Source organism: Peromyscus maniculatus, chromosome 1, assembly GCF_049852395.1.
Source record: "Peromyscus maniculatus bairdii isolate BWxNUB_F1_BW_parent chromosome 1, HU_Pman_BW_mat_3.1, whole genome shotgun sequence".
NCBI classification, from domain to species: Eukaryota; Metazoa; Chordata; class Mammalia; order Rodentia; family Cricetidae; genus Peromyscus; species Peromyscus maniculatus.
Genome location: NC_134852.1, coordinates 131,638,548 through 131,658,691, shown reverse-complemented (window position 1 = coordinate 131,658,691; position 20,144 = coordinate 131,638,548). Strand labels below are relative to the sequence as shown.

Sequence of the window (20,144 nt, the reverse complement as noted above, 5' to 3'; positions counted from 1 at the left end):
AAGATGGGGCGGCTGCTTAGCCCGGGCAGTCTGTGGATGCTGGCAATGTAGAGGGATGCAGCTTATCTGCACACAGCATTCAAGATTTTTACAAATTCTTTGTGAACTCTTGGGAAGTTGAGATAAGTCTCACATTTTTCTGACTCTTTATCTGAGGTTTCTTTTATGTCCCCATGAAACTCTGTCTCTATGGTTTTGGTCAGAGTGTGGCTTAGGATACCAGGACACTAAACAAATTTCAATAGGAAATACTACAGGGTGATTTATTAACATTCACATTCAACTTGTCCTTCTGTTCACTAATGGCTCAGGGTCTGGGTTCTAGAAAGCCATGGCTCCTCATTCCTCTGCATCACATTTTCAGATCAATAGGCGTGAACTCACAGTACTCATTTTTCAGCATCATGGGCGCAGTTATCTGCTGTCCTGGAAGATGCTTGGCTCACAAGACCTGCCTATACATACCATTAACATCTTAGACTTCTGTGTCCTTTGATCCTGGTAAGTCAGATACTGCCTTCCTATGACCTACAGGCATTTAGAACTTGTACTGAAAAACAATAGTTCTTTACTTGGTCCCACAAGATACTATGGAAATTTGGCATCTCTGTCTTCATTTTGGACCTGGTTCCTTTTCTTAGGGTCACCTGCTCACCTCTGCATGCAGGCATGCAGGTGTCTATCTAGAAACACTAGATGTCTAGCTTGTCTTACTCCCCTCCAAGGGTAAAGGCACAAAGATAAGAATTGCAGAGACCTCTTAATGTCAGCGTTTTACAATGTCCTGTTCACAATCCCCGAAGGGTATCAAAAGTCTCTAGCCTTTATCTTAAGTCTGCAGTTGCTTCCAATGCCAGGAACAACATGGCCTTGCAGGGACAGCACACCACTCAGATGAGCATTACCTATGAATGGGAGGTGTTCTGGAGCAGGGGTGATTCCCATGCTCATCAGATTGCTCTTCCCAAGTGATAAGGTCTTATTGGACCATCCTGCAAAACCAGAACTGGGCAAGAGCATCCAGACCATACTTGACCAGAATGGTGTAATTATGTCTACCTGGTACCATTCTCCCTCTGTTTAAACCCGAAGCTCTAGTCAGTGCCCTGAAGATGGACTTGGGGTCATGTGGTCCCTTTTTCTGTCCCCCTTCCCAGAGTAAATATGGATCCAAACCCCTCTCTCTGCTTTTCATTATTATTCATCTTAATTGGTTTAGTGGGGCAGGAGGCCAATTGTTGGGGGCTTTTGCCCTAAAACTCTGCTAACACCTCTATAATGCTTGGCAGAGCACATGGATGCAGAGGCCCTCAGAGGTTCCCTAGTGCTTCCTGCCTCCTAGACCATGGCACCATCCAGGAAGCATACTGCAACAGTTTACTTCTTTGGCACATGCTTATCCAAGGCCCTAGTCTTCAGCATCCACCCACACACCTATCCATCCACCCATTAAACATTTGCTGTGAGACTACACTGGGTTGGCATAAAATAGTCATGATCTTCCAAAGTTCATGGCCTATGGTGGAAACACATTTAAATGTCTATCTGTTATCTTAGTATAATGAAATCTGTTATTGATAAACTACCAGATGAAAACAGAAGAGTGAGCAGATGTCAGCAGACAGAGATGGCCTTGCCAAGCAAGTGATACTTGAATGAAGTCTTATTGGGGTCCTGGTTTTCAAATGAGATGGAGATGTGGGGGGAGGGAGAAGAGCAAGTATTCCAAAGCAGAGGAAAGGGAATGGGCCAGAGTATGCAGACTTGAAAAGGGCACAAGAAAGCACGTAATTCTGGAGTGTTGGAGGAGAGGATGAGAAAGAAGCAGGAGAAGAGCCAGACGGGGGGGGGGGGGGGGGGGGGTTTGGATTATCTTGGGTGCCATATTGGAGGGACTGGACACCATCTTGAGAGTCTGGGACATTTAAAGCAAGACTGGGAAATCCCCACATGGGACAAGCAGATTATGCATATTAGAGAAAGGGCCTATGCAGGAGTTGGGAAGCTCAGGAGTGCAGGTCCTGTCCAAAAGTGGCCACCATTTCTCATGGTAGAGTACAGGCTTTGTGTAGACAAGTATCCATTTTTTAAAAAAGAAGCTGAAACCCCACACTTTGACACCAATACTTCCAGTTTGTAACCATTGCCAGGTATTTCAAAGCTTCATGCCAGCCAGGCAAAAACATGTCTGATGCTCCCTCAGTCCTCAGACCTTCCATTTGGTATTTTCAGTTGAAAGTATCTAAGCAGAGATATTATCCAGTCAAAATCATGTTTCAGAGAAGAAGCTGGGTCTGCAGTATATGACTTTAATCCCAGATACTCAGGAGGCTGAGGCTGCAAGACCTTTAGTTCAAGGCCAGCCTGGGAAACTTAGTAAGACCCTACTCAAGATTTAAACATACAGGAGCAGGGGAGAATCAGTAAAGCTTCCTGAGTAAGCATGAGAGCTTTTGTTTGATTCCCAACACCGAAGGTAAAAGCTGGACCTGGTGGCAAGCGTTTTCAAACCAAGCACTGGGAAAGTGGACACAGGCAGATCCCTGAGGCTTTCTGTTCAGCCAGCTAAGCCTAATTGGCAAGCTCCAGCCAACTAAGAGACTCTGCCTCAAAACCAAACAAAACAACAAAAACCAAGTGGACAGTCTACCTGAGACATAATACTCTAAGTGGCGAGCCTCAAGCTAGTGAGAGACTCTGTCTCAAAAAAACAGTGTGGATGGCCTGCTGGATGAATGACACCTGAGACCAAGCTCTGGCTTCCACAGGTCTGTGCACACATGAGCATGTACATCCACACATACATGAGCACACTCTCCACCATCCTGAACATGTATGTATACAACACACTACCTCAATAAGAAAACAAATGTAAAAATGACTGGGCTATAACTTTGTTTTAGAACACTCACCTAGCATGTATAAGGGTCTGAGTTCAATGCCTAGCCCTGATGATAAATAAATAAAATGAACACATTCTTTACAGATCTCCACGAAATCTTTCTGTCCCAGATTCCTATAGCTAGAAACCACCCCTGTCTCCACCCTGGTTTCTCCCCCCACCCACAGTCTTCACACTCCCACCCACCCCTAACTGTCTTCCCATGTCTTCCACATCATTGACTTCTTACACTGAGATTTACTGATGAATAAAGGCCTGGCTTAGAGAGAAACACTCAGTGGTAAGGACACGAGAGAGCCATATTTATTTCACATGGACAAGCATGATTCCGTGCATGTTGAACATGAAAGCTCGTGTGAAGAAAGTACCCGTAACAGCAGAATTATGTGCTTTTGTCCACAGGGAGCAGGGAGAGAGAGTCACAGAGTGCTTTTCAAAGACAGCATCCTCCAGGCACAGTGGAGACCACAGGCTTTGAAGTCACTGGCTTGTTTCATCATCACAGAGTCTGTCTCCTGGAGTGGCCAGAGAGGTGTTTTTGGCTCTGCATACTGTTGATGAGCTGCTGCATTCTGAGGAGGGTGGAGGGCGTTCTCCTATCCTACCACTCAGGGCTGCTGGGGGAAATTAAGCTCAGAGGGAAGGTACATGCCACATGGAATTAAGAAGTCCACCACTGAGTGCACAGTGATGGGATGGACTGATGTTCTCACAGCAACAGAACCATCTCCACTCAGAATATCCCCTAACATTGGGAGACCCACTCTTCTTACAGCAATTCCCCAAGGCCTCTCATGGGTGGGAGGGAGCCGATTCTAGAACTGAATGGGTATGCTAGAAGCAGGTAGACTTTTCCTGGACAGAGCAGGGACCGCCGGTCTCTTGGCCTTTACTCAGCTTTCTGGTTCCAAGATGATCCATCATAGGGTTCAAGATGGGAAGAGGGGCTGGAGTTGAGGATCAGGGTCTCTGGGAGCAAACCTCATGGGAGAGATAAGAGCCCTTGTTCCTCGGAGAGTCACTCCCACCGGAAGTCCTGCCCAACGGTTTCATAAAATTTAATATTATAAGGTCTATAAAATTCCCGGAGCTGGTCTATGACTTCAGGGTCGATCTGTACATGAGTTCTCCCTTTTGATTTGCCCAGGCATCGTGGCAGGAGTGTCGACTCTGGTTTTTTCAAGCAAGGGAATCCTTTGGTCTTGTTGAAGTAGAAGTGTTTGTCTGTGATGAATCGCTTGATGCCCAGGAAATCCTGGATGCGCCCCATCTCACCAGCCGGATCAGTGATGAGCCGCTCGCCACTGACGAAGTGGATCTGGGCCAGCGGGAAGTACTGCAGCCAGCTCTCCAGGTGCAGTGCGTACATGCCGATGCGGATGGCATTCCAAGACACATCCACTAGGCCGAGGCTGCGATTTCGGAAGGACAGGCCCTCGAAGGTGGGGATGTCCGGCTTCTTGGAAAGTGTCTGCGTGTAATCAGAGATGGCGCGGGTCACCGGGTTCCGCACCACCACAATCAGCTTGGTGTCTCGTGACATGTTGAAGATCCGTCGGGGGGCTTCTTGAGTGACGAAATAGCTGGGCGTCTTCTCTAGTGTGATCTGGGTCTCCGAGGTCCTGGGCATCAGGCTCCTGGGGACAGAAACAACACATCATCAGCGAGCATGGCTGGTTTGGTGTGCTGTTAGTTCCCTCCACTCATGCAGGCCTCTCTCCTGCCCCATTTGAGTTTCTTACTTGGTGAGGAACTCCCTTCAACTCATGTTGAATTTTAAAAGCATATTTAACAAAGGCTTCTTTAAGGCAGAAACAAACTGAATATCTGTCACTATGGGTTAAACAAATTGTTTAACCAACCAGTAGTGGATTTACATGTATTACTATGTAATGATCTCTACCATACAGCAAGCCTCTGTATCCATGGGTTCTACAGCCAGAGATCCGACCAGTTGTCAATGGAAAATATTTGGGGAGGCCAGGCAAGTATGATGGCCGGAGTTTGAACCCCTAGAATCCATGTGAAGATGGGTATCTGTATGTCTGTGAATACCAGCACTCCTATGCAAGATGGGCGGAGTAGAGACTCTCTGGAGGCTACTGGGCAGCTAGCTTGGTATACACAGCAGAGAAACAAAAGGCAACCTGCCTCAGAGTGGAAGATGAGGAATGGTACCTGAGCCTGTCCTCTGCTACACACATACACACACACACACACACACTATACATGCACACATTGTACATGCACATACACACTGTACACACAGACACACACACTGTTGACCCATTCACACACACTGTACATACAAATATACACTAGACACTCATATACACACACATACACACTGTACGCACACAAACTAAAAGTATTTTAGGAAAAGGTATACGTGCTAAATATATACAAATGTTTCTTTGTATACAATATTTATGCTGCATTATGTACTATAAACCAGTCACCTAGAGATGATTCCAAGACTACATGAAGGGGAGTATGGGCCACACACAAATACTACACCATTATATAAGAGTCTTCAACATCTATAGAGTTTGGAATTGTGGCAATTTACACCAAGGATGACCCTATCCTTCATAATAAAGAAAGGCCAGGTATGGCCTCTTGTCTCAGGAAGGAGACCCAGGACTCTGGTAATTGCAGCTAGTGCTGTGGGGGGAACTGTATGTGGGTGGGGAGAGCCAGGCAATCGGGGATAAATGAGAATTACATTTGATTGTATAATCTTTTACGCTGCTTGAAATTTTTAATGTGTTTATTATGTATTCAGAAAGATACAAAGTAAGCCGTTGAGTATTATCCTGGCAAAAAATATATTTCTTCAAATATATTAAAATCTTTTTTTTTCCTGAGGAGCAAAAAGCTTGTTTTTGCAAGAATAGCAACAGTTATAGAAATGAGTTCTGACGTCTTCTGTGGAAGAACATCTGAATTACACCCTTTGTGTAGGCTGCATGAAGCAAAGACCTCTCCAGGCTGGTAGCAAGCTCCGTCAGAGCCAGGCAATGCAGCCCTCTTCCCCTTGGTTTTTAATTTTCTGGCTCTGCTTGGGACTTCAAGGGACGAGGGTAGCCACTCTGCAGTCTCTGGTTGGTCCAGATGTATCTCTCTCCAGTCATGATGAAGAACACCCCTAGTTCCCAGTTGCTACTATTTTTTGAAGGTCATGTTTTGTCTTTAAACCAGCATTTCTTGCTGCGGACTGCACTTGAACATTATTACATAAGGATGTAACTTCTTCTTTCTTCCTGGTTCCTTCTTGGTTAGTTCGTTTCTTTCTCCCCTACACCTCTATTTAAATAAAGATCTCCAAGGTTCTTTCTATCCCAAACTAATCAATTCACAGCATTTTGGGCTAGGTCTGTTTTAAAGCTGTTCTAAAATTCACACAGAGTCAGATGAGGCCAACAGGAAAGCATCAGAGTTAAGACAAACCATCTCCTCAGTCTTATTACCCTCCAACAGTGCACTTCATAGCCCCCAACACACCCCTCCTCACACTTCTCGGTGTCACAGACTCTCCATTCCCAGCATCCTCCCCGCCCCGACCTCCTATCACCTCCACCTGGCCTCACAGCTCTCCAGCTTCTTCTGTCACCAGTTTCGCTTTGCTTTCCTCTAGAGCAGAGGTTCTCCACCTTCCTAAGGCTGCTGCTCTTTAACACAGGTCCTCAGGTTGTGGTGACCCCCCAACCGCAAAGTAATCTTGCCACTGTAATGAATCGTAGTGCAAATATCTGTGTTTTCTGATGCTCTTAGGCGACCCCTATGAAAGGGTCGGTGATTCCTCCCAAAGGGTCGCGCCCCACATGTTGAGAATCACTGCTTTAGAAAACTCTTACAGTCAAACTTTGGGCCTTGTCTTTGAAAGTGTCACCATTCTAAAATGTTTCACCCTGCAATTTATTTTAGGGCCATGAAATGAGTTTAGTGAGGACTCGCCCAAAGACATATCCACCTAGAACTTGTGAGTGTGAGTGACTACTGGGGGAAAGAGTCCATGAAGATGGAAAGGTGAAGTCCCGCATCCTGGATGTGTGGGCCTCAAATCCACAGCAGTCACCTTAGACACATAGGGGACAGGGTAAGCCGACACAGTAAAGCTGTAACCCCGAAGGCCAAGAACAACACAGCTGTCACCAGAAGCTATGACAGGCACAGAGCAGGGCTCCTTCCTTCACGCACATGAAGGTGACTGACCCTGTTAGCAATCTGACCTCTAACACCAGGGAAAGAATCTCTTCTGCTGATTCAGTGTTACCTGGCTTCCAGTCTGTTATGGCCAGTAACCAGTCCAGGAAATGACTGGTTACAACTTTGTCTCCTTTTACCTTTACCACAGTTCCAAACTCATTATACCTGTCCTCAAATTTATCTATGAGCCTCTTTGTGGGGGCCCACAGAGGCTCCCTAGTAAGGCCTTACTCAAGGTCAGAAAGTCTGAGCTTGCTTGGCCCCAGCAGGGCTGCATAGTGAGGTGATTTGGCCAAAGGTGTGGGTACCAGGTGTTTTGAAGGGTCTACACTTGTTGGTACCTTATACCTTGACCTTGGAAGGGGGAAGTCTTTTGCCCCTCCCCTTGCTGATGCATAAAAGGCCCGTTAGGAATAAAGTCTGGGCAGTTGGGTATTGACCCAGGGCCCTTCTGAAGCTATCCTGTGTCTCTGTCTTTCTTTGTCCAGGTTTATATTGCTATTTAACACTTCCTCATTCCTCTCTTCTCCCCCGACCCCCAAGAACCCTTCAACAGGTCGGAGCTGGTCTCTGACACCTCTTGGTTTCACTTTCGTCTGTATTCTGGACCCAGTGGGCAATAATTTCAATATAATCACCATGTATCACTTGATCTCTCATTCTCCAACAATGTAGCATTCCAACTGTTCATGCTTTCCAATTCTGTGCCCAAATTTCCAGCCAGCAGACAGAATTGCCTTCAGTCAGTTATCAGTTCCAGCTTTGGTTGACTCTCCAGCTGTGTGTTTGTACAGCACCCCCTGTCATTCTGCAATGGTTCAAATTCTCACTGTAAGTCCCCAACCTTGCTTCTCTTACCCACTCTTAATATGAGATTAGTGTCCCCCACACAAGAAAGGTATAAGCTCTCAAATCCCAATTCTTTTAGTTTTCCTCTAACCCATCTTGAAACTGACCCTTTTCTGGGGCCATCCCCAGGCCCTCTCACAGGTCCATCTGTGAGAAAAAGGTATGCTGGCTTCATCCTCTTGGTCCACCTGTGAGAACAAGGCTTTCTGGGCTCATGGTCCACCTGTGAGAGCAAGGTGTGCTGGGCTCATGGTCCACCTGTGCTCAGCCCATTTCCTCAGACTTCTCTGAATACTCATCCTTAGGCTCTACATTTACTGTGCAGGAAGGCCAATATTTTTGTTTTGAGACCCAAGGTCTGTATCAACCCATATGGGATGAAAATTTTAATAGTGGTTATTAGTGAAAGGACCAAGCAGATGCCATAACAGGCTGTCAGTCTTCTCTCAGAGATCAGGCCTCAATTTCAGTTTCCTGAGACTCAAGCAAGCAGTTTCTGCAAGGGCCATAAACAAAAGACATAGTCCTTGCAGTAGCTCCCTTTCTGCACGTACTCTGACTGCTCAAGGTTCAACCAGTTGTTTACTGTCTGGGACCCCTCACCAACTTAGAGCTACAAGTATGGGTCAATGTGAACCTGTGAGGCCAGCCAGCCTCCATGGCAGCTCAAGGACAGAGCCTGGGACTTGTCCAGGCCTGCCCCCAAAATGATAACTGTAACCCCCAACCAGTAAATTCAAAGGTAACACATCCTCACCCAGTCATATGATGCCAAGGCTTGTACCACCCTGCTTGCAGTTTTTTCCTTTAAAAACCCCTCACCCTGAGAGCTCAGGGCTGTCCTCCTCCTCCCGCTGGGTCGAGTGTTGGATGTGGACCAAACCTGGGTTTGCTTCTTATCGATAACCATCTGTGTGTTTTGTATCAGATATCAGCTCTGTGGTGGTCTTGCTTGGGGTGGGGGTGTCTCATGATGAGGCCACAACATTAGTATGGAGTGGGCCAAGTTTTAAATGTGGGATATCAAGCCCAATATGGTAGCATGTCTGCAATCCCAGAACTTGGAAGGCAGAAACAGGAGGATTATGAATTTGTGGGTAGCCTGGGCTACATAGTGATACTCCTCTGTCTCAAAAGAAGAGAGAAGGGATGAGGGAATTAAAACAACCCCAAATGCATTTCAATAGACTCTTCAGACGGAGTTTCTTAGATATAAACTTGGTATACATTGTAATTAGACAGGTAGGGGTGTATGATGAGGGTAGACATAGTGCACATATGGCGCAGGACACGTAAACCACCTCTAATGTTCTTCCAAACTCTGTGGGTGTAATTGATGCAAAGGTTTCCCCCAGCATAGGACTTGGTGCTTGACAGGCCATTAAATGTATATCTTTGCAATATCCTTTAGTGCAATAGGGAATGTCTGAGAAGGAATCCGTGGAGGCAGCATTTCTCAAGCTTTAGTAGGCCAACTGTGAACTCTGCCCTCAGCATCCATTAACATCTCCCCCTTTACTAGTTTAGAAAATTCTGACCAATTCTGGTGACGTCCAAAGTAGCACAGCATCCCCCAGCTGGACACTAATAGAGACTCCACCATTCCAGTTCCTAATAGGCACATCAGTTGCAAAACCAACATGATCCATGCTAAAATCAAGGGGCATGTGCACCTGCTGTGAAAGCATGAGGCTCTGAGTTTGGATTTTAATAACTACAAAAATTTCCAGGTGTGACTGAGCATGCCTGTTTTCACAGTGACATAGAGGCAGCCGAGACAGGAGGATTGCTGGGGCTTGCTGGCTGCCAGCCTAGCTCTAGGTGCAGTAAGAGACCCTATCTCAAGGGAATAAGGGGTAGGGGAGTGTTAGAGCAGGGCAGCCAAGGTCCTCCTCCAGCTTTGTCACACACACACACACACACACACACACACACACACACACACACACACGTACATACACACATAGGCATCCATACTTGCATACATGAGCACATCACACACACACACACACACACACACACACACACACACACACACACACACACACACACACACAAGCCAGACTATAAGTTCACAGTAGTCATGCCCCTGTGCCCAGCAAATCATTTCTTTTTACATCATTGGAACAGGTCACGACCTGTGATAATACTGTGGGGAGAGGCTGGATGTCCACCTCTGTGCTCTCCACACACGGGTGGGGACATGAGCCTGCACCTTGAGGTCTGCTTTTTCTTCTTATACCACAGATGAAATTTTGCTTGTTTACAGTTTCTAGCAAACAGCAGAATGCTTCTCCTACTGCATATCCCTCTTGAGTCTCTGTATCCCTTCTTTTTTACATAGTGCTGGAAAAAAATACCAGGAGACTATTCCTACACTTGCTGTTTGGACTTACCCCCCATCTGTTGTTTTAACTTGCTCAGCAAGGATTCTCCCTACAGCCAGTCACAGTCTGGATTTTTCTTCCTGGAACTGAACTGCCCCTCTTGCTTTGGACAGTCTTGCACACACCTGTATTTGTGTGTGCGTGCACACACACACACACACACACACACACACACACACACACACACGTGTGCGCGTGTGATTTTCCTACATGTATGTCTATGCACCATGTGTTTGCAATGCCCATGGAGTCCAGCAGGGGTCGTCTGATCCTATGGAACTGGAGTTACAGATGGTTGTGAAACCCCAAGTGGGTGTTGGTTGAACTTGGGTCCTCTGGAAGAGCAGTCAGTGCTCTGAACTGCTGAGCCATCTCTCCAGCCCTTCTCTATATATTTGAGATTTAAATGGAGCCAACAACCTCTCTAATCCAGGAATGTTCTGGATTCCTCAGCCTCTTTCAAGTTCCCGACTTTCCCCAGTCTATTCTGCCTCTTCCCATTAGACTATCTCCCGTTTCTCTCCTTCTCCACGATCATCCTGAATGACCTACTTGCTCTCCCACGCAGGAAGTGATTCATAAGTTGGTAATGGGAGCTGTAACTTCAGCTTTTCTGTCTTCTAAACTGCAGGGTCTGACTGTCTCTGAACTGGACACTGCTCCTCAACAACCAAACTCACTAGCTTCCTCCGCAAATCATATCGCTTTAAAGACGGGGGAACAAATGTCTGTCTTTTTTCCTTGGAAGATGTGCCTTCCCAGCCTTCCCAAGTCTGCATCCTCCTCGCCTAGTCACAGGGTGTCCACACTTGTTTTCTCTCTGCCATTATAGCTTCCCATGCGCATGCTTCTGCTGGCTTCAATCCAGTCTGCCACCAGGACAAACCCTCTAAAGCAAATCCAATCAACTCAAGCCTCGGTGATTCTTTTGAATAAAGCCTGTATTGCGTGGAATATGAGTTCCCTGGCTTTCTAAAATTAATCCCCATCACTTCCTGGTAAGCTGATGGTCATGCTACACTGAACATAAAACCCACTCTCCAAACACAAGTGTTTTTTCATACGCGTTTTTCTTTGGCTGAATTTATTTTTTGTGGGTATATGTGCATGTGCACCTGTGTGTGCACACACTTGCACATGGAGGCCAGAGGTCATTCCTCATGGATATGTCCACCATATTTTTTGGAGAACCTGTCTCTCATTGGCTTGGAGTTCACCAGTTCAGTGGGGCTGGTGGCCATGGAGCCCCAGGGATCCACCCATTTTAATGCCCACTGCGTGGAGATTGCAAGCACAGGCCTCCACCACTGTGTCTGCTTTCTGTGTAGATTCTGAGGCTGAAGCGCCTCCTCTTGCTTGTGTGGCAAGCACTTTGCTGGTTGAGCTGTCTCCACACTCAGGATTTTTAATTTTTCAGGGGTTGGTACTGGCTTTTGTCCTGCTTGTTCTGATGAATGCTTCCTCATCTTTACAAATCCAAACCGAAGTCACACATCTGTGACCCTTTCTTGTCGTCTCCTGGTGTTTCATATTCATCAGCATCATCCTTTCCTTTGGTAATTATCCCTTATGTCTCTTTTTATTACCAAAGATCATTAGTTATTTGTACATGCCTCTTGTTTATTTTTGCCTTCGGCATATAACCTAGCCCACCATCACTGCTCAGTGAGGGGATCCAAGATTCAACCTCAGAAACAGGCCTGTTGGGAAGTGTCCTGTGTTAGCCAGTTTTCTGCTGCTGTAACAACATAATGACCTATATAATCAACTTATAAGGAAACACATTTGACTCACAGTGTTGGATGGTCCAGGGTGTGGCTAATGGGCTCCATTTCTTGGGGTCTGTGGTGAACATGTAGGAGAACATGGGTTGAGGAAGCTTTCTACTTCACAGGCAGGAAGGATGAAAGGAGCTGGCACTAATACCCTCCTCAAGAGCACACTTCAGGGACCAAAGGGCCTCCTGCTAGGCCCCGCCTCCTAGAGGTTGTACCACTTCCCACCAGCACCACTGGCTGGGGGCTGAGCTGTTACCCTATTGGCCTGTGGAGGACACAGTTGCCAACCACAGTGTGGCTTCTGAGTCCTCGGACATCGGCACTGGTTTAGAAGCTTAGTGCTTCTTTACCATTCTGGCAGAGGAAGCCTTGGCAGAGAATCCTGGGAAGAGGTTTTTTGGTTTTGTTTCTTTCTTTCTTTCTTTCTTTCTTTCTTTCTTTCTTTCTTTCTTTCTTTCTTTCTTTCTTTCTTTCTTTCTTTCTTTCTTTCTTTCTTCCTTCCTTCCTTCCTTCCTTCCTTTCTTTTTCTTTTTTCTTTTTCTTTTTTGAGACAGGGTTTCTCTGTGTAGCTTTGGTGCCTGTCCTGGAACTCACTCTGTAGCCCAGACTGGCCTGGAACTCATAGACATCCGCCTGCCTCTGCCTCCCAAGTGCTGGGATTAAAGGCGTGTACCACCACTGTCCAGCTTCTTTTCTCATTGTTTTTAAGATGTCATTATGGCCATAGGTGCCATAGACCAAGGGGGGAAATCCAAGCTCTGCTTCCATCACACATTCCAGATGCAGGAAGGGAAATGAAGTGTAAAGGAGTGCTTCCCACAGAGTTTCTGTGCTGTTCACTGCGCTTTCTCCCGAGCTCAAGGCTCAGCACTGTGCCTGGTGACCACCCTGGGAGTTCTTGGAGGAGCACTTCACCTGGATCCCAAGCCAGACTAATTCAATTAGAAACTGAGTGCAGCCCCAGGAGCCTCAGTGGGAAAGCTGATGTTTCTAGTGGACAAAGAAGGATCGATTAGACTATGTGTTTCAGTACCACAGCCTTTACTGGGGCTCTTTGTGAGCAATGGCTGCCCTGTGCCCCATGCTGCTCCCCCATGCCTCCCTACTCTGTGAGAATGGAGTAAGGGTCTATAGCTTTTTTGTTTGTTTGGTTTTGGTTTTTGTTTTGTTTTTAACAAAGTCTCATGTATTCCAGGCTGGCCTCAAACTTTCTTTGTAGTCAAGGGTGACCTTGAATTTCTGATTTCTTTTTGCCTCCACTTGACAAGTGTAGGGTTCATAGTTTTGTGCCACCGCGTGAGGTTTATGTGGTTCTGGATCAAACCCAGGGTGTGCATGCTAGGCAGGCATTCTATTAATGGAGTCACATCCCCAGACCCCAGTCCATTTTAATAGCATATTTAGAATCCCTACTGCCATGATAGGGCTGTAAACTCTCAGAGTTTGGATTGATGTCTTTGCCCATTGCTGTATTCTTGGCACTGGGGAGGAGGCGACTCTGAAAATATCCACTGAGGAGAGCAAGAGAAAGATAAGGCTTTCCTTTGGGAAGGATGAGACAGGAGGACCATGAATTACTACATTGTCCCACACCTCAGAATTCTGTGCCGTGTCATCTAAAGGAAAAACTCAAAAGACTTCCTGAAGAGCTTACTAGAGAGAAAAATAAAAAAAAAAATTTTCCAGACATGACAAGATAGTTGGGGACACCATTTTAAGGGGGGGGGCAGATTTATTTTAGCTCATGATTCCAGAGGTTTCAGTGTGTGATCAACAGTTTCCACTATTCCTGGCTTAGTGGTAAAATGTCCATTAAGCATACACTAGGTTCTAAGTTCAATTCCCAGCTCAGCAAAAAAGGAAAAACAAACAAACAAACAAAACCAAGGTAGGGCAAGGAAGAGCAAGGACAGTGTGGACAGAGGGACCAGCACGTACTGAAGATGACAGACAGGAGACACACATTTGAAGAAACATCCTAGGCGTGGCGAGATGGCTTAGCAGGATCATCATGGTGTCAAGTACATGCAAGACAGAGCTGCTCAACAGCTGAACTGCTGGGGACCTTGGGGACCTATAGGAAACTAGACTCGTGTGTAGACCCGTCTGCCAGAGGAGGAAGCCACCAATGTTTGTGGGAAGCTGAGTTTAGGTGCAGACCCTAACATGGCAAGTGGGAGACTTCACCTCTCCATTCCTGGCTGGCCCACAGAACTGTTAACGCCTTGAGGAGGGAAACTGTACCACACATGTTTTTATATACCTGGTATGTAGTGGGTGCTAAATAAATGCTTCCCCAATGAATATGTAAATGGAGAGAGGGCTGCATGGACAAGATACGACCTTCAAAATTCCCCCGCTTCCCCGACCAGTGAGGGATTTTTTTCCAACAAGTCTCTAGGTCTTTCCGGCCATCCAGTGTGAACTCATCAATGGATTAACCGATTTGGTGATGGTGTAAGTACCAGTTTTACCCTGTGTCCACTCTATAGCACCACCATCTGGGGACCAAGCCCTCAACATGTTAGCCTTTTGGGGACACTTCCTATCCAAACTATGACAGGTTTTCATCATCCTGGGGTTCTCTGGAAATGAGATTTCCGACTCACATTGGCCACCCAGTGGTATGCAGATGGCTTCCTCAGCTTCCCCTGTCCACACAAGGTACAGCCTGCACACACAGGGGCCTGCTGGAGCTGAGCATTACTGGGAACACAGAGTAGGCCTGCCTCTGACTATTACAGATGGAGTCTCTGGCAAGCTTCCTTTTTGCTAAATCTGTGTGTTCTGCACTTGTGTTCTGGAAGGCTCAGCTGCCTGGGGGACTTTGGTGATTTATTAGCTCCTAAGTGGGCAATGAGGCTCCTTGAAAAGCACTGTGGTCTCCAGAGGGATAATTAGCAGCTGCAGTGGGGGATAGAGGCCTCATTGCAAAAAGAGCGGATTCTGAAAGCAAACCTGCTAACCCGCCATGCCCAGCCAAGCTCCAGACACCTGTGGCCATTTACCCTTTGGCTGAGGTAGACCTGTGTCAAGAGGTCTCTTCCTTCCGTGTCTACAGCAGCAAACCCTTACTGTTAAGTGATCCAGGAGCAAAACACTAAATTCCAGTTTAAACTCTCTATTGAACTAGCCCATATGATATTGAACCAGACAGCACGTCTATGGCTCTTTTGATCCTGGCTGTGGCCACTGCTGCGCTATAGCCAGAGTGGACTATTCAAAATCCAGCCTGTCCTTTTCTGGGCTGTTTTTTATGCCGAGGGACGTTTGACATGTGCCCTTTGCATGGAGCATTTCTTTTTTTATTTTTAATTAAATTTTTTTTCATTCACTTTACACACCAAAGATCCCTCTCTTCCCTCTTCCTGCCCCCCCCAGCCTCCGCCACTCTCCTCCACAAGAAGGCAAGGCCTCCCATGGGGAGGCACATCCAATATAGGCAAGTCCAAGCTCTTCCTCCTGCCTCAAGGATGCACGAGGTGTTCCATCATAGGTATTGGGCTCCAAAAAACCCGCTCATGCACCAGGGATGGTTTCTGATCCTACCTCCAGGGACCCCCCAAGCAGATCAAGCTACACAACAGTCTTGCCATGCAGAGGGCCTAGTCCAGTCCCATGTAGGCTCCACAAACATTGATCCAATGTTCATAAGTTCCCACTAGTTTGGTTTGGTCATCTCTGCAGGTTTCCCCATCATGATCTTGATGCACTTGCTCATAGAATCCCTCCTCTCTCTCTTTGACTGGACTCCTGGAGCTCTGCCTGGTGTTTAGCTGTGGATCTTTGCATCTGCTTCCATAGTCATTGGAGAGAAGCTCTATGATGACAATTAGGGTATTCACCAGTCTGATCACTGGGGCAAGCCAGTTCAGTTCAGGCACCCTCTCCACTATTTCTAGTAGTCCAAGCTGGGGTCATCCTTGGGGATTCCTGGCGACTTCCCTAGTACTGGATTTCTCTCTATTCCCATGATATCTCCCTCTATCTTGGTATCTCTTTCATTGCTTTCCCCCTCCAGCCCTGTTCCAGCTCAACCATCCCATTCCCTTATGATCTCATCCCCTATCCCCTACCCTCCATTGCCCACCTCTTACCCCCAGCTTACTCATGGAGATCTCATCTATTTTCCCTTCCCAGGGTGATCCATGTATCCCTCTTTGGGTCTTCCTTGTTAGCTAGCTTCTCTGGAGTTGTGAGTTGTTGTCTGATTATCCTTTGCTTTACATCTAGTATCCACTTATGAGTGGGTACATACTATGTTTGTCCTTCTGAATCTGGGTTACCTCACTCAGGATGATATTTTCTAGTTCCATCCATTTGCCTGCAAATTTCATGATGTCATTGTTTTTCTCTGCTGAGTAGTACTCCATTGTGTATATGTACCACATTTTCTTGATCCATTCTTCAGTTGAGGGGTATCTAGATTGTTTCCAGGTTCTGGCTATTATGAATAATGCTGCCAGGTTCTGGCTATTATGAATAATGCTGCTATGAACATAGTTGAGCATGTGCCCTTGTGGTATCATTGAGCATTCTTTAGGTATATGTCCAAGAGTGGTATAGCTAGGTCTTGAGGAAGATTGATTCCCAATTTTCTGAGAAACCACAACACTGATTTACAAAGTGGCTGTACAAGTTTACACTCCCACCAACAGTGGAGGAGTGTTCCCCTTGCTCCACATCCTCTCCAACATAATCTGTCTGCAGTGCTTTTGATCTTAGCCATCTGACAGGTGTAAGATGGTATCTCAGAGTCATTTTTATTTGCATCTCTCTGATGACTAAGGCTGCTGAGCAACTCCTTAAATGTCTTAGGGCCATTTGAAATTCTTCCTTTGAGATTTCTTAACATATGTAGCAGATTACTGCGTCTACCATGAAGCCTTCCCTGACTGATTTGTCATTTCCTTGGTCTAGAGGAGTGAGACATTTGTTTCTACCCTTTATGATTACATGGTACCTGATATAGAGATGGCCCATTCTTGACACATTATCTGAGTTGAGAAGGCAGGAATCCTTCCTGACACATCTCTGCATCAATAAAGCCTATTCCTGTAGTGGCATAATTCAGGTGTTGATTAATTAAACAAGCATTTGTTTAGCACCTGCTACATTCCAGGGATACAAAGATATGTCAAGCACACTTTTTTCCCCTTAAGGAGTTAACAGCTTTGTGAGCAAACTGGGACTGAAGGGGGGGGGCGGTCTGCATCAGAACTCAGCTTCCTGCAAGAACTGGCTGCTTTATTCTTTGGCAGGGGGTCTATGTCTGAAATGTTTCCTGTAGGTCCCCAAAGTCCCCAGTTAGCTCTTGTTAGCCCTCAAAGCTCATCAACCAGTCATCTGATTACCCCCTAACTGCCAAGGCTTCTCTTCTCATTGCCCTAAAGATAGGAAGTCCATGCTCTTGGCTGTAGCTAGTGATCAATAGAGACCCATAACTGGCCAAGAGGCAGAGAGTAAGAGATGGTGGAATGTTCAGCCCTAAGAGGAACACATATACCTCACCCTTTTATAAATTCCAGAAGAAGCACCAGGAAGAGTGTAAGAGCCTGAGAGAGTGGAAGACCACAAGGAAACAGTGTTCTCCAGACACACCAGGGCTGGCACACATATGAACTCAGCTGTTGAGACAGCATGGGCAAGCCCTGTGCAAGCCCAAGCCAGAGCAGGTCCAGCCTGGAGAGGGGCGCTGGGTATGGAGCCCCATCCTAGCCGTGGAGCTATTAGCAATTGGCAGCTGCTGGGGAAGAGAGAGACAGTTTTCTCTAAGAGAACAGACCCTGAGAAGTCAACCACTCTCTAGAACATTTGGGCAGTACAACTTAGCCTTGAGAGGGAACAAAAGGACACAACGTTGGGTGGGAAGGGAAAAAAGGGGGTGGATCTAGGAAGAGCTGGGGGAAGGGTGACTGTGATAAACACATCGTATGAAATTCTCAGAGAACCAATACAATTTTATTTTTTAAAGAAAGAAAATTGATGGAGGTGTGGAAGTAAGGGATCTCTCCCTGGGGATAAAAACCACAGGTGGTCCAGCCCTGGACAGGCCCCTCCTAGTTATTGAGAGAAGACAACATTACCTAGTCTCTCTGCGACTTCTGCAGTGACTCCTAGTTTTCAAAGGTCTCTCATAAAGGCATACCTTGAGCACTATGGGATTAGTCTTGAATTTTGTTGTGAGGGTTCATACCACGTGACAGTCATACAGGGGACAGTGGGTTCCTTCAATGACCAGCCATGCATTCAAAGTCTTCAATTTTGGAATTCAAGAAAGTATTTATTTATTTATTTCAAAATTTCCATAACTTGCTCACCATAAGGAACGGATACACAGCAGGTATCAGCCATGTACAGGGTCATATACCACAAACCTAGAGAGGAACCAGCCGACAGCTGACACATGCCTGGTGCGTCTCAGCCTAAATCTCTCCTAAGCTCAGAGACAGAATCATCTTGCTCCAACTCTCCAACAACCCCACCTAGCAGCAGCTCTTCCCGTTCCTGTTTGGGGGCTGTGGTAAGCGGACACGGAGAACTGAGGGAAATCACCAACGCAACACAGTTGCAGTCTGGATTCAAGTGCAGCTTCAGCACTGGAGGAAAACGTGAGAACATGAAAAATTCATCTTGGCACCAAGACAGCCTTTCTAGGCATGAGACAAAAACCATGGAGAAGTTAACGCGCATTAGAAAAACGTGTCTCTGCAATGGGAAAGTGGGAAGTAAAAGGAAAATAACAAAATGGGAAAAGTCTCGGAGCGTGTAAGCTGGGAACACAGAGGGATGGCTTCACGTTGTTTCATTTACATATTTTATATCTTTTCCCTGACTCCTCCCAAATAACAAGCACTGGGGAAACAGGCAGTAGAAGAAAGGGACACAGGTCATGAGAAAGGAACCTCCAGACAAAGCCCCAGATGGAAAAATAAATGCGTGAAAACAATCCCGCTCTCTCTCAAGGCACACATTTAAAGGGATGCAAATTCAAACCACGATGAGATCCTGTTATTCACTTACAACACGGATCGTCTGGGGAGAGCGGGGGAGCACATGCATGTCCTAATGTATTTGTGGCAGTCAGAGGACAACCTCAGTCCTCCCTTCCATCGTGTTTGAGATAAGGTCTCTTGGTCACTGTCGTGCAGGCACGCAGGCTAGCTGGCCTGCTCCTGGACTCTCCTGTCTCCACTTTCCATCTCGCCCAGTAGGAGTACTGGGCTTGCAGACACGTGCTACCATGTCTGTGTCTGGCTTTGCGTGGGTCTGAGGGTCTGAACTCAGGTCCTCGCATTTGCTTAGCCAGCCCTTTACCCACTGAGTCACCTCCCCAGCTATATAAACGGTGTGACAATTGTAATTTTAACAAAGGTGTGTAGAGCGGAAGCCTTCCTGACACGGCAGGAGCACAAATAAATGCACTTTTAGGAGAGCAGTGAGACGTTACCTGTAACATCGAAAGTGTACATCCCCTGAACACAGCCATTGCACTTCTGTAAATCTGTCTGCACAAATGTGTAAAGGCGTGTGGGAGATGGGGATGTTCAGTGCAGTAATTGTGGTAGAGATGGAGAGGCATCCAACAGAGATTCCCCCTCTCCCCTCCTTGGGACCTCCTCCCTTCTGTGACCTTATTTGCACTGTTCCCACAGTTCCACAAGGACTACCTTTCTCCTTACCACACCCAAGTGAGTGGAAATGCAACCTATTGCTTCAAGGCCAAGGTGCTAATACAATGGGACTTTCCTCTTCCCTGTCTTTTCTGAGGCAGAAGACTCTAGAATGGGACCAGTTCAACAAATAAGCGGGACAGCCGTCGTCCTATGACTGGGAAATACCCTCTCTGAGCTACTCTGAGCCAGGGACAAGCATTTTGTTTGCTTCCTTAATTATTATTATAGCAGCAGGCACGAACCTAACTCCCACATGTCATGTACAAAAGAGAAAGACCAGGAATGAAGCCAGGTGGCCATTAGTAGGATGTGGTTGAAATAAACTATAACAAGACTGTGCACT

The 20,144-nt window shown here is 46.5% G+C and overlaps 1 protein-coding gene and 1 long non-coding RNA gene across 2 annotated transcripts in view; one reads left to right on the top strand and one right to left on the bottom strand.

The window, feature by feature from the left end:
- LOC121831482 (uncharacterized) overlaps window positions 1-3,413 on the top strand; it is a 38,831-nt gene extending 35,418 nt beyond the window's left edge. The window contains exon 3 of the long non-coding RNA XR_006074949.2: window positions 3,305-3,413. This is a non-coding gene — a long non-coding RNA (uncharacterized LOC121831482). The remainder of the gene's footprint in view (window positions 1-3,304) is intronic.
- The window catches only part of Hs3st2 (heparan sulfate-glucosamine 3-sulfotransferase 2), a 106,240-nt gene continuing 89,279 nt past the window's right edge, over window positions 3,184-20,144 (bottom strand). The window contains exon 2 of the mRNA XM_006980334.4: window positions 3,184-4,539. Coding sequence (XP_006980396.1) covers window positions 3,921-4,539 — 619 coding nt within the window. The 3' untranslated portion in view covers window positions 3,184-3,920. The remainder of the gene's footprint in view (window positions 4,540-20,144) is intronic.